Source organism: Rhinolophus ferrumequinum (genome assembly GCF_004115265.2).
Source record: "Rhinolophus ferrumequinum isolate MPI-CBG mRhiFer1 chromosome 5 unlocalized genomic scaffold, mRhiFer1_v1.p scaffold_110_arrow_ctg1, whole genome shotgun sequence".
Taxonomy (NCBI): domain Eukaryota; kingdom Metazoa; phylum Chordata; class Mammalia; order Chiroptera; family Rhinolophidae; genus Rhinolophus; species Rhinolophus ferrumequinum.
Window position 1 is genome coordinate 3045793 of NW_022680355.1, and position 15237 is coordinate 3061029.

Genomic DNA, 15237 nt, shown 5'->3' on the forward strand with positions numbered 1-15237 from the left:
ATGAATTGAGGCAATTATCTCTATTTTTTCTTTGTTAAGAAAAACTAAAAGGATGCAGTATGCTATTATAATGTTATCATAATGGAAAAGAATACTAAATGAGCAAACCTTATATATCAGTGTAAAATAAAAATTGTCATTAAATATATAATATGATTGCAATAATTTAATGTGTTTAAAATTATTTATAGCTTTGCTGTAGAATTACATTAATAAACACATTATGATTTATAATAAAATTTGGGGGTGGAAAAGTGGGAACCAGGATACTTGCACACACAGAACATATTGAATGTGCTTTGGGGCTTCAAAGGGAGGAATTAGGAAGAAAGGGAAAAAACAAGAAAGAGGAAAGGTTTAATGAGAGAAAGGTATCCTAAAGGAGACTATCCTAAAGGAGGTATCCTAAAGAAGCAGCAGAATTAATGACAACAAAAGGATCATAGCTTGACATAATCAATAATGTTGTAAAGATTTTGTAGGGGGTCAGATGGGCACTTGGCTTATTAGGGAGACCACTTCATGGACGAGGTAGATGCCTGATCACTGCGCTGTACACTTGAAACTGAATAATACTGAATGTCAACTGTAATTATAAATATTATCAACTATAAATACATATAAATCCTCAATATTCATTGAATAAATCCTCAAATATTCATTGAATTAAATTAAGTATCTGTATGCATAAGACATGCTGATGGTACAATGTTGTGTGTGTGTGTGTGTGCACGCGCGTGTGTGTGTGGTCACGGGACATGGAGTATAGCACAGGGAATACAGTCAATGGAACTGTAACAGCTATATACAATATCAGAGGGGTAGCAGATTGGGGGAGGGAGGCTATCACTTTGTGAGGGGTGTAAATGTCTAACTATTACATTGTTTTGTACATCTGAAACTAATAATAATAATTTAAAAAAAGAATCATAGCTTGCAACACCTTCAAAGCACTCAGCCTTTTGCACTTGGTTTAAAATATTAAATTACCTATTTAGAAATATATTTCATGATAGTTCCCAAACACATAGCATAGAGCACCTTTTTGTTTTCTGCACATGTAGATGGATGCCACACAACCACATTTCCCATTCTTCCCTCGATCTTCTAAATAATTTGGAGCAAATTCATTATAATTATTATTATAAATTTCTCTACCAAAGCTACTATGTAAGTTCTTTTTCAAATTATGTAATAACTATTTCACACATGCTGAGCACCTGTCAAGCACTGAGTTCTAGGCGAGGCAATGTGAACACAAGATGAATGAGATGAAACCATGGCCTTCAAGAATCTGATTGCAAAATAGTCAGACGCACAGAAGCAGAGAGTAGAATGGTGTTCGCCAGAGGATGAGGAGACAGGGAAAGAGAGAGATCACCATCAAAGGGTGCAAAGTTTCAGTTATGCAAGATGAGTAATTCTGGAGATCTCTGTACAGCAATATGATTTGTTTGCTAACAATACTGTATTATATACTTTAAATTTACTAAAAAGGTAGATCTCAGTATTTTCACCACACCAAATACACACACGTAACGCGCACACACACACACACAATAATAGTAATAATAACCAGGTGAGATGATGATATGTTAATTAGCTAGATTATGGTGATTATTTCACAGTGTATATGTATATCAAAACACCAAGTTGTACATCTTCAACATATACCATATTTATTTGTCAAATATATCTCAGTAAAACTGAGAAGACAAAGAATCTGATCGTGGTTTCTGGAAAGGATACGGTGATCAATGTCTGGATGGCAACGATCACCACAAATTTTCTATTTTTATTTATGTTAAAAGGATCCTTTGAATTTTAATATCCTAAAATAAGAATAAGCCTCATAATGGGATATAAGATAGGATGAATAATTAAGATATACATATATGCCTAAATAAAGCCCAAGGGGCAAATTATAATAATGCTAAAAAGCAAACAAACAAACAAAATCTTCAATACAAATAAATATAATACCAGAATTACCTTTGTAATTCAAGATTATAAGTAATCTAGAGGGTATCATGATTTAAAGCAGACCATCCCATATGATTTGCTATGCTTGAACAGACATTAACTTGGATTTATTTTTGCCAATAGCAATTCACCAAAAGTTATAAACATTGCGCTTGGGAACTCACCCTTAATTTGTCATAATAGCAGTCTTCTGCCGATTCAATGTCTAGCTCCAGGATTCTACCATGGACAACTTGAGAGGCATTCACATTCACTATCCACTGGTAATCAGAGTTGTGGGGGTAATTTCCAGGCCATAAGGGAGAGGCAATTTTCCCATGAGTTCCCACAATATTATCATTGCCAAAGACTAGGAGGAAAAACAGAGCAGTAAATCAGAACTACTTAAAACAGCTCTCTAATCAAACGAAGAGAAACAAAAGGCAAGGGGTGTTGAAAGGATGGACCTCTAATTGACTATGATTTCTTTTCTGAACACTGAAAGAAAATACTGCTTCCCTTTTGGTCTCTGTGTTATCTGTTATTCATGGAGAGGGTGAATTTTGTGAATGGAACTTCATCTCCTTAAAAGGTTGCATGATGTGAAAGGAGAGGAAACTTCCCATTTGAAAACGGGTTGGTTCCCAGTTCCCAGGGGACTTGCAGCCATGGGAAGGGGTGGTGTTTCCAGCCCCATTCTTCAATTTTGGTTTACCTGTTTTAATTTGTCTTACAAAAGAATAAAACATGCTTTTAAAAATTGAACAAGAGAAACTAACATTTGGGAACCACATATACAGTAGCTAATTATGAAAAAGTTGAGTTAGAAAATAATACTTAACATTTTATGTAATTAGGAAAATAAATACCCTGTATTTCTTCTAATGGCATCTGAGCACTTAAACCAATCCAAAGTAACACTAAAGGTTTTAAATGTGAAGAATATAGAGGTTTATGTAATCAAATGAAAGACATTTCTATAAATATACCAAACCTGAACTATAATACCTTCAAGACTGACTCCTTAACACAATATCACAAAAAATACTTAACAATTAGGTAGAACTAAAGCTAAAGAAAAATATTAGAATCCTTGAGGGTTCTCGCTGGCTCTTAATGAGCCATTCATATATACTTTTTCTAATATATTATATAATGAAGTAATTCCACAAAGACAATAAATATAGGAGAATAGTGTAGAGTTCAGGATTGTTCTTAGTGCATTTCCTGAAAGGAGTGTTATCCTTTCTAGTTTGTAGGACTCATTCTGGAAGCCATCAGTGAAACAGAACCAACTTACCGTTAGTAAATGTGGCCTGGAAGCCTGTGCCACTGCTGGAGGCCATCTGAGACAAATCTAATCCACAGGCTATGCCCAACAATTGGATGAATAATTGACGGGGAGGACATTTCCACAGTATCGTCCCACCAAGTGACCAGTAGCGTTTCCTTCCCGGATCTCTACAAATCTCTGCTACAGTCCTGAGACTCCTCCAATTGGAAGTTTCTGATTTGGAACAGAAAAGAAAAAGAAAATTTTAGGGGGGGTACAAATTGAATAAATTTGGGGATTATCCTGAACCACATCACCTGTTGGGTTAACCTGTTTACTTTGTTTAATGTTCTTTACCTTTAATCACAATATTTTCAACTAACTGAAAAAATTTCTTTCAACTGGGGGAGGGGATTATCACCTTGTGAGGGGTGTAAATGTCTAACTATTACATTGTTTTGTATACCTAAAATTAATAAAAGAGAGAGAGAGATAAACAGTAAACAGTAAATACAAAAAAAAAAAACCCAATTTCTTTCACTAAATACCTAGTCAAGAGATACAAAGAAAATTAATACACTGACTTCAAGGAGTTTTGTTTCTGGGGGGGGCGGAATTGGTCAAGAAAAAATATTAGGAAGCAGAATATCCTAAGTGCCATCAGAGCTACAAAGTTGTGTAAGAATTGAGAGGCAGAAGTGTCACATTTGATTGTGGGGCTCAGTAATAGCTTGAAGGAGAGATTTTTTTTTTTGAGATGGTAATATAAATATCAGCTGAATTTAGGTGCAGAAATGGTGGACAGAGAATGCATGTCAGTAAAAGCATATATGCAGAAAAATGTGGGGTATATTTAGAAATCTGTGAGAGGTCTAGTTTGGTTGGAACTTTGAGTACTTTTAAGAAAAGATTGAAAGACATAGCTGGGGCAGTAGGTTGGCCTAATTTTGGCAGAACTTAAATGCCAATCAAAGGCACGCGCACTTAATTTCTGGAATTAAGGTAGAAAAATATGCTGGTGTTCAAGCATATCCTATTCTTCTTGTTTTATATTTTGCAATTATGATGACATGGGGGAATGGAGGGTGGGAAATAATATCTATGTCATATAATGGTCATTGGTAACATATATAAAGTGTTTGTGACACAGGTGCTAAATGAATGCTTTTAAAACTTGGTTTTGATGCTTTAAAAACTTGGATATAATTGAGATAGTATGGCATTGGTGTAAGGATAGACAGATGAATGACATAGAAAAGAAAGTCCAGAGAAAAAGCTACAAATATGGAGCCAATACAGCCTAATCCACAGCTTCAATAAATCAATACTTCAACTCGATCTTATGCAGACTGTAACAAAGAATACAAAAGAGGGGACAGAATCCAACTCATTTAATGAGGTTAGTATAACCTTGAGAGTAAAATGAGTCAAAGAAGGTCAAAACAAGAAAAAGTTTAGGTCAATCTCACTTAACAATATAAATGAAAAATGTTACATAAAATGTTAGCAAAATGAATCCATCAGTTTATAAAGCATGTAAATCTCAACCAAATTAAACTCACAATGGTTTAAGATTAGAGGATCTATTAGAACAATTCAACACACACACACACACACACACACACACACAGATTAAGAGAGAAAAATAGATGCAAAAATATATTAAGGTGGAATCAGTGAAAAGAGCAGAAAAGCGTTTGATAAAACTCGACATCCATTCATCATAAAAACACTTAGAAAATTAGGAATAAAACAAAATTTTCTTAAATGGATGAGAAATGCCTACCCAACCCTATAGCAAATAGATGTAAAAATTTTAGAACACTTTCTTTAAATCATTAACAGCACAAGGAAGGCTGATCTCATTACTTTGTTCCACATTCTACTGAAGGGTTTCCCAGGGCAGTAAGACAAAGAAAAGGGGGAAAAGGTTGTAAGGATTGGAAAAGAAGAGCTATAAATTGTAATTCAAAAGAGCACATTCAGTTTTAGATATTTACTGAGCACCTTAATATGTCAAGCCCCCCACTTCTAGGCACTGACGATACAGGAGTAAACAAGAAAGACACAAAATTCTATCATTCTAAATAATAGAATGGTTATTGGGTAAGATAACATACAATAATTAATAGGGTTTCCTTATACCAGCAAACAAAAATTTAGAAACTAAATTAAAAATTTAGTCATCATTCATTCAACAAATATATGACACTCTCTTATACCGCCACACACTGTCATGGGGACCAGGGATAGACAACGAAGAAAACAGATGATGCTTCTCCCGTAGGGGGGCCTGTATTATAGGAGAGACAGATAATAGATAACAGATATATGATGAGGCAGTAATAAGCTCTAAGTGGAAAAAAAAAGGAAGGAAGGAAGGGTTATTTTGGGTAAGGTGGGCAGGTTGCACCTGTAGTTTTTAAATGGATGTTATTTCCAATAGCAACAAAAAATAAGATGCCTAGGAATAAATATAGCAACATATCTCTAAGACTTTTATGGAAGAAATATGAAGTTTTAATGAAGGACTTAAAAGAAGACTGAAATAAATGGAGACATTCCAAGTTTAAGAATATGAAGAGTCAGTAAATATTCTCCCAAAATGGATCTATAAATTCAATGTAATTCCAGTAAAATAAAGGATGACTCCATTCATGTAAAATGTAAAACAGAAAGCAATACTATATAGTGTGTGCATGGATATATATATATATGTATAAATATATATACACATATATATATATCCATCCATATATGTGTTTGTATATATGCTATATATAGTGTATGTACATACAGTAAAATATGAAAACATTTGTGGAAGTGACACACACAAAATTCAAAATATGGGTTACCTTTGTGACAAGAACATAAAGGGAAATGGAGTACTTTTACTGTCTTAGGCCATTTTATTTATTTAAAATTAATTTTTAAAGAAAAATGTAATTGAATGGTTAAAAAAAAAAGGTAAAGACATGAATGCAAGCTACTCTTTTTTTCAGGAATAATGGGAGGGAGTCTTTGTTGAGAGAAAGAAGGACAAGATGAAAAGAAGAAAGAACGACCGAGTAAGACTATAGAAAAGAACTGTTGGGAAGGGGGAAAATAATGTCTTGAGAATAGAAAATGTTCTTCTCGACTGTGTGTGTCTTTCAGCCAATGTTCAATATATGCTGAATTGCGAGATTTCACATGATGGTAAGTGTGCTCTATGTCGGCTAATGGATGAAGATGCTTACGGTGGAAACAACTGCCTGGGGGCTGTGGTCACCTCCAGCCCCACGACAGCCCGGTGTATCGGGCACACCTTGGAGCATTCACTGCTGCCCAGAACCCTGGGGCAAACTGACTGGTCAGCTCTGCTCTACCACCAGCTTCTCAGGCCAGACACTCGCACCCGTAGTTGTCTAGCCAGACAAACAGTGAGTAAGTGGCTACTACAATCCTATCAAGGGTTAGTAACCCTATCAAGGGTTACTACAGTACAGATATTCGGGATCTATGTTCTGGAAAGAGTTCTAGCAGCAAGCTATTTATAGACTGATAACTGAGTAGCAGAAGAAATCAGGAAATAACACATCAGGCTAAATGAAGCATACATTTGTCTTTCGTCTTCCTTGATGATTTGATTTTTGATAATAAAAAGAAATGTATACCTACAATCATTTTGTTAAAGGAATTGTTCTGCATCCATCTTTAGGATGATTGCCAAGTTTGGCATTTAAATTCAGGCCTAGTTTTATTGCCCATAAAAGTATCAACACCGTGAAATATGCTAAAATTGTTTTCTTCTGCTTCTCAGAAATAAAGGAGAAAGGGAAGTCATTTTCCTCAGCGGGTGATTTACATGAAATCACCTCTAAAACCCTTCTACTCAAAGTGTGCTACACAGTATAGCCTGTGAGCCTGTGTGAAATGAAGAACCAGGCTCCATCAACCAAGTGAATTAGACTGTGGATTTTCGCAAGATCTCAGGTGGCCAGTACGCATATTAACGTTTGGTCCACAGTTTGGTCCAGAAGGTTACTAAGAGCAGGTTTTTTTCTGTTTTAGTACCAGAATGGTATGATCCAGTGCTAAATGCCAGAAAAGACATTTGATTAAAATGATGGTAGGATGATAGCTACCAGAATCAAATCCAACTTTTTAAAAAGCTTATGGTTCCTGGAAGTCTTTGTTTCAGGTCAGTACATTTTGGAAACAAATCTCCCATTTCCAAACAATTTGGCTAAGATCTGTGCGTAAAAAATATGACGTGGAACAAAAATAGTACAATCACTGTTTCTCATTACCTCGTTTTGATCCTTGAACTAAGATCAATCCCTTTCTAAAAGCACTCTGCAAGCATAAAATATATTTTTTTGCTAATTCCTTCACCAAAAAACTCTTTTTCAGTTTTTATTTCTCCCCCCCTCCTTTTTGTTGCAGATTCAACCATAATTTCTCCAGTTTTTCTCCCTACTCAATTTCACCACAGTGTCCACAATCCAAACCCCATGTTTTAGAACTTGATGTATTCCATATGCCTCTAATATGCTTCTCACACACCCCAGAGGAATGTCTATAAGCATCCATCTGGATGTAGTTTAGATCAGGGCAGAAAGAACTTGCAGGCCTTGCCATAAAGCCCTTCTCGTTTTCACCTGCATAAAGAGCAACATCTTGCATTCTATAAAATTTATTTAAAAAATAAAACACAAACAAGTAACATAAAAATAATCAAAATTAACTTCTTATGGGTGAGAAAGGAAAAAGCTGAGTCACTACGATTTGTCTATGCAAAAATTAGGATTTTAGTGTCCCTTAGACAGTAAAATGGGTGGAACTCGTTTGTTTGTGTTTCTCTCCCACCTTCTAGAAGGCGAGCTCAGTGTCGTCCAATTGAATTTAGCTGCAAACTGCCATACAAGATACTTTAGAAATGGTAAAGTGAGAGAATTTAACATTTCATTGAACATCTGGCATTCATCAGCTTTGTGCTATACATTTTAAACTTAACATCTGTAATCTCAACAGTGGCCCTATGTGTATAGGATTATCTGCTCCAGATGAAATGTATCTCTTTAGGTTGTAAATGAATAGTTTCTTGGCATTAATTTATTAGTAACCCATCAAGAAATGGGACCTTAAGGGTCTTAAACATCCCCAGTGCCTGGCCCAATGCCTGGCCACCACTGAAGGTCAGATTGGTCAGCAGTGTGAATGTGGTAGAGACCCAGAGGAAAAGGCCAGAAAAGGAGCTCTTTTATTTGGCCATCAGCAGGCCTGCTGAGCCATGTGAAGGACTTGGGACTTTACCATGAGGATAATGATCATGTGTTGTTCATTATTATGTATAAGCATCTAGCATGGGAGTAACATGAGTCTGACTATGTGCCTAGCACACAGTAGGGGCTTGATAAATATATGTTGAATAAAGGACATATAGATCAGGTAAAAATTACATAGTTACTGTATATTACATATATAATTACATATATAGGTGTGTATATTTCTTCCCATACAGAATTTTGTGCTTTTAGTACAGACAAAAATAAAAACCTCTTTCCGATGTAGCAACTTAAACTTGCAGTGCCTTTCAGGCACTCAGAGGGTGTCTTTGTTTTACCACAGTGCCTCTTGTACCCTGAAGAGGCACTTTCTGATTGATGGACTGAAAGAAAGCAACTCGAGATGTTTGAATGTGGGTCCACAAATAGGGCTGTTCTCTCTTTTTCAATCCGTTCCTAATGCACCGAAGGCAAGTCAAGGAGAAGGAGCAAGACTTTTTTTTTTTTTTTTTTTTTTTTAATAAACAGACCGAGTATCCTCAAAACAATCCTCCTCTCTCAGCAGTAAGTAACTTACTGTATTCTCTTCAAAAGCAGAATTAGTAATCCCAACCAATGCCCAACTGAATATAATATAGTATAATAAATAACTTTCCATTCAAAATGTCAATTTAAATACCAAAGTCTTATCGTTCAATATTTGTCAAGCATCTATCACCAGGGTGTGGCGTATCACAGGTACCTCTCGACCGATGATTAAAAAGTCTCATTTCATTTACCATGTGCTTTTCACCACCTACTTCTAGAAAATACATTATTGTTGTTTAATTTAATCAAAGGCCACTCAGAACTTGGTGGGATCCTATGATTAATTCCACACCCATAGACTATATTCAAAAAGTCTCACAGTTCAATGAGGAAGATGAGAGTTATTTAACAAATCAACCACTAAGTTCCAAAAAAAAGTTACCAAATCATTCTTCTTGTAGGAGTGGAAGGAAAGGGAGCAGGAGGAGATACCGTATACAGGCAGGAAGCCATATCGAGATGGGATTTCTGCTAGAAGAAAGAATGCTAGAATTCTCTGGAAGGATCTAAATGTTTCTGTTTTGTTGTTTGTTTTTTAAAAAAAACGATAGAATTCCTGTTCTCTGAAAATGAACACAAATTAATGCTCAGGCATGTCCTTCTGTAATATCAGGCAGGACTCTGGAACTATTCTCAAGAGAATTTTAATGCTATTTATAACCCAAACTATGACTAAACCAGAGGAAATTTGGAAACAGACTTCCTAAAGTTCCCACCGTATTCTCTAACAGTTGCTTGGACACATATGCTATTAGTTATCCATCCTATTAGTAACAGTGCTTCCTTCCTGCAGATTCACTGAAACAATACACCATAAAAAAGGATTTACATAAAAGACAGCTGGAGCCGGTTGCCAGGGGAACTGACAATGTTCCAGACACATTCCACGTTAGAAGGATAAACTTCCGGGTAGCCAGGGCTGTTGAAGACGCCTTCAGTCATGTGGAAGTTTCCACCACAAGCTGGAAGGAAAGAGACACAAAGTGAGTGTCAGAGCCAAGGTCCAACGAGATAAAGGAGAAAGAGCACTAGAGAACCTGTTGGCAATATCACAGGAGAGCTATTTCATTTCTCATTACAACGGAGAAGAAAAAATCCATGCCATGTAAAATGAGGAAAAGATTCTGAAAACTGAAGAATAAAATCTACAGGATATGGCAGATCAGAAGAAAGCTCTGTAGTTTCTTTGCTCAAAGCCTTTTTCTCCCTGTGAACTATAACTTCAGATAATAAAAGACTGGCTTTAATCCTACAACCCACTTGGTATTTCTGACCAGGATGAGTTCAGCCCTGGCCCACAATAGAAGGCAGTATTCCAGCACTTCCTCTCAGGAGAACACTGAAACACACACGCAAATCTTCTAGGTGTTGCAAGGCTTTTCAACACGAATTAAAAGGAAGCTGCCAGATGACAAACAGCACTTTCCTGGCTAAGAGTCCCAGTACTAGGTGGCTCCACGTTCCCCTTCTACCCCCATTCTACATCCATCTAGCCATCAGTGACAACACCCAGATCCTGCCTGAGCCCAAATGCGATGCCAGGGGAGACTGGAGAACAGCAGTTGTCCATCCATAAGAGATGTCATCAGACGTTGTCTATCAGGGCTGCCTTAATGAACATGTCATGGAGAACACCAACACATTGACAAGCAAGTCAGCCAAGATCATTCCAACCAGTTCTCCGCACTTCCAGATTCCCCTGTGAGCAGCTTTAGTCACAGTAGCCAAGGTATGGGAACACCCTAAGTGTCCATGGGTGGACAAATAGATAAGATGTTCACAGTTCATTACTGCTAGAATCTACAAGTATGTTAACCTAATTTGGAAGAGTGTACAGTTAGTCACAGGGGTGATCTCGGGAAACTAGCTTCTGGCTCTAAAGGTAAGAGCCCCAAATATCAAACCAAGGATTTTGACCACATTCCTCTGAATCGGGTAGTGCCGTTTGCTGACGTGTCTTACCTGAGGATGATGCGGCATAGGTAGCACGGAAACCATCAAAACTCACACTAGAATCAGAGATGAACCTCAGCGTCAGAGCATTGCTGAAGGAAGTGACGGGATGGGGCATGGTGGCGCCACAATAGCGGCCTAAAGAGTGAAAAGAATGACAAGGAGAATGGACGATGATACAGCATAGGCCACTATTTCTAGCACACAGGTATCACGTGAACACAAGAGACCCAAGTGAACAGAAGACATCACGATTAGGAGAAGCATTTGAATCAAGGTCAGTGTTGGAGAAAACGCCTGAGAATTGAAAGTGAACTATAAATACAAGCCCGGGGGAGATCATGTATAAACATGATAACGAACATGAGGAGACAAGGAAAATGTAGGTGACCTGGCTCTAAATGCAACTAATGCTAACATCTCTAGCACGGTAGGAACCTGCACAAATAAACATACTAATACTTAAAAGCAAAGTACTGCGGCAGAGGGAAGCCTGGCTGCCAGAACCGGGATACCTAGATGCAACTCCTAGCTCTGCCATTTACTAGCTACGGGACCTGGGTAAGTTACTTAAGTTCTCTGTGCCTCAGTTTCCCCACTTGAGAAACGAGAATATCAGAAATCATGAAACCCACATCATAAAGGTATGAAGGTTGAAGGTTACTATTTACTAAGTGCATAGACTAGTACTCAGTACAAGGAGAGCTCTACGTAAGTGTTTGTTAAATAATTAATATACCCTCATCTTCGATCAAATGCTTACAGATAAAAATCATAAAGCATTGTCCCCTATTGTCTCAGGCTCTGTGCTGGGCACCGGGAATAAAGCAACGAGTAAAACAAAGTCCCTCCTCCAGAGGGAGCCCGTCTTCTAGTTCAGGAAGAGCCGCTCAAACACGATGAGGGACTCATGGAGGAAGTTGAAATCACCTGAGATTATTTTGCTTGATGACATTTCAGAAACCAGACAGCGGCGATGTTTGGTTTGATTGAGATGTCTTAGAAACCGAATTCCAGATTATTTATTTACGTATGACTTTTTTTGTTTGCTTTTTTCCACTGAGGACAAAACCAGGGAGGGGAAATGCCCAATGTGAAGAATATCAGAACTGTGGTCAACTATTAACAAGAAATTTCTCACAGAATATTATCGAACCCTGGGGTGGACTGCATTTCACTACTATCTACAGTGGTGGCAACTTTTCAATGAAAACAAACAAACAAACAAACAAACAAAGCAACTGTTCACATCCTCGCGTATGAACAAACTGAGATTCTTGAATCCACACATTAAATCCTGCTTTCTTACCCCCTAATTATCTTTATTTGGCTTATGCTGCTCTTTGTTTTTATTGGAAACATTCTAACCTTGAATGACAGCATACACATATGTTAGACTATAAATAAAACACAGCCCAGGCCACAGATGTACATGAGTAAACACCGCAGTACCTCGGAGGGGCGCGTCATCATAACCACCATCCAAAATTTCTAAGAAGTCTCGGGTACACATTGTGCTGCTTTCAAGTCCAAAGTGGGTGAAGGAGAGGGTAATATGATTGACTGTAAGGAAAAAGAGAAGGCTATTTAATAAAGTACTGGCAAATAAACACAGGAAGAGAAATTCTACCTCTGACGATTTCACCTGTGGGTTCACCGTGGAAGAAATGATTTGGCAGATTTGTACAGGGGTCGAATGGATGAAGATAGAAAGGGACCGCTACTCTGCTGAAAGGTTTCCTCTGACGAGCGACAGAATTGATGTTTTTGAATATGCCTATAGAATCGGAAATGCAAGTAAAGAAGGGGACTCCCAGGTAGGTTCACTCCTTGGCCTGCGGGCAATGGCTTGTTGGAATATATAGTCTTTACACATTTTTGTATCAGCCATTGCTGTGTTCTTCTCCCAAGTATTTTTCTCTGTAGATCAGTTCTCTTAAATCCTGATTCTTTCTGTGTGTTTGTAAATAAGATTCTCTTTTCTCCCGGGCACATGTATCCTAGCACTGCCAGTTTTACTTCAAGGCCAGAGCCAGGGCCCTGAAGGTCCAGAGTCATTTATAAAGAAAGCTTTGAATTGCTTGCAGAACACCAAGTGCCTGGGTATAGTTTTCTTTTGTTCTTCCTGGGGCCCTAGTCTTCAGAAGAGGATCTTTTCTTGTTGCTCTCTTTGAACCAGTGAGATCTTTCACCTAAATGCTTTACAACTCATTAGAAATTATCCTTAGGTGCAGAACTGCTGGGCTCAAGGCAGGGGGCCTCTTTACCTAAGGTTCAGTCTCCTGCAGGCTGGCAACTTTCTCTGGGGCTCCATGCTCCCAGGCTGCAACTGGCTAAGAATTACATCACCAACCTCCAAATCGTATGCAAGCCAGTAAAGATATCTATCTGTTAACTCTTAGCATCCCTAGGAGAAGTGTTAGAGGATATCGAAGCCAAACTGCATTTTTCAGATTAGCTAACGGGGCTTCATTAGCTTAAGCGACTCGTCTATTGTCACACAGGTCATTAATTATAGAGAGAAGTCAAGAACTTACTGCCTTTCCCACACAATGTCTGAAATCATTAATTTTTCCTGAAAACCTCAAGGAAGGGCAGGGCTCATCTGAAACAAAATCCATGAGGGCCCCAGACGATACTCTGGTCACGTTGCTTGAGTCCGTAAGGGTCCCCTCCTTTTCTTGGTGTGTAGAATGTGGAAAGTAATTTTTACCACCAGATTGTTACCAGGTCAGAAAATAAGATTCTAGGATTCCAAAAATAAAATCATGCAAGCACTGATTAAGTGTTCCTTCCAGGCCTACGCTGGGATTTTTTACTTTTAATACATGCATTCCAGGAGAGACTGGGTTTTATAATTAGCTTCTGCTTTGATTAAAGATCAGTAAGCTCATGACACTGCATTCCCAAACTACGAGTCATTAATTTTTCAGTTTGTGGTTCTTATTCTTTACTCCTTTAGCAACAGTCTTGTGCATCAACTACACTCGAGGCACACATGTCAAAAACAATATATTTATCAATTATTTTTAATTATTCCCATCCCACATGCGGGTCAATATAACAAGGTTATAGGTTTGGGTTTTTTAAAATTTTTTTTGTTCTTGTTTTTTTTCTTTGCTAGGCCTTGAAACTTCAAACAAATTTGAAATTAAGAATAGAAATTACTTCCCTATCAGATCAGGAAATGCTTGTTCTCGAGCACATCAGGAATTGGGACTTCCGAAAAAGGAAGATGAAGGCCATCAATTGTTACCACCGGGAAGATAAGAACATTATTAGTCATAGATGGACTTTCCCACAGACACCATCCATCCTGGTTTCTTTTCTTTTTCCTTTTTGTTACTTACATGGAGGTTGAGCTTGAATTATCCAGCTGCAGTTCTGATTGTTTGGATACTTGGCAGGGAACAATGGAGAGGATATCGTATCAAATGAGTTGGTGAGGATGTAGCCTCCACAGGCTGAGGAACACAGAGACACACACACACACATCATTGACTTTTGATTTCCACTGACTGTGTAAAGCAAGTACTTGATGAATGAAAACATAACTGAGTTTTCCTTATTTCTGACATGCAGACCAAGGAAGTACTTTGACAAAGAAGCTGCACATAAACCATAAGAGAATGGGAACACACTGTACCTTTCTAACAACATTCTTCAATCACAGGAAGTGGGGAGTGACATAGAACAACAGATTAAATGACTATGAATTGCCTGAGTCACTCAAACAAAACTGTGGCACTGATTCACTTACTCTGCCTACTCATAAATTATAGGTATAGGAATAATATCTTTATGGACTTCTTTTTCTAGGAAAATCAATACGCAATTGAATAAGACTTCATAAGGATTATCAGAGAAGTGCAAAGCTCTATGGAAGTGCAGGAGAAGAGCTTGTAGCCAGTGAATGTAAGAGGCGTCTCACGAAGGAGACAGTGGCCGAAGGAAGAAACTGGGGGTGTGGAAGAGTAGGCCAGGGGGAGGGCAGCCTGAACAAAACATAGAGGAGGGTAAGAACCGCATCTACACAGACTTGGCTGAAGCACAGGGCACTTGGGGAGTGTCAGAAGCGATACTGGAGAATAGATCGGGCAGGTTCCTGGGCCCTTGGGTAACATCTGGAGGACCTCGGGCTCCATTCCCAAAGCAGCATGGTGCCAACACAGATGTTGGCACTCTCAAGAG

At 38.0% G+C, this 15237-nt stretch overlaps 1 protein-coding gene across 1 annotated transcript in view; it reads right to left on the reverse strand.

The window, feature by feature from the left end:
* CUBN (cubilin) overlaps positions 1-15237 on the reverse strand; it is a 237059-nt gene that overhangs the window by 93466 nt on the left and 128356 nt on the right. Inside the window, 9 exon segments of the mRNA XM_033100508.1 lie at positions 2148-2332; positions 3263-3302; positions 3304-3345; positions 3347-3432; positions 3435-3469; positions 9923-10055; positions 11056-11184; positions 12499-12609; positions 14397-14510. Of these exon segments, the coding sequence (XP_032956399.1) occupies positions 2148-2332; positions 3263-3302; positions 3304-3345; positions 3347-3432; positions 3435-3469; positions 9923-10055; positions 11056-11184; positions 12499-12609; positions 14397-14510 (875 nt within the window).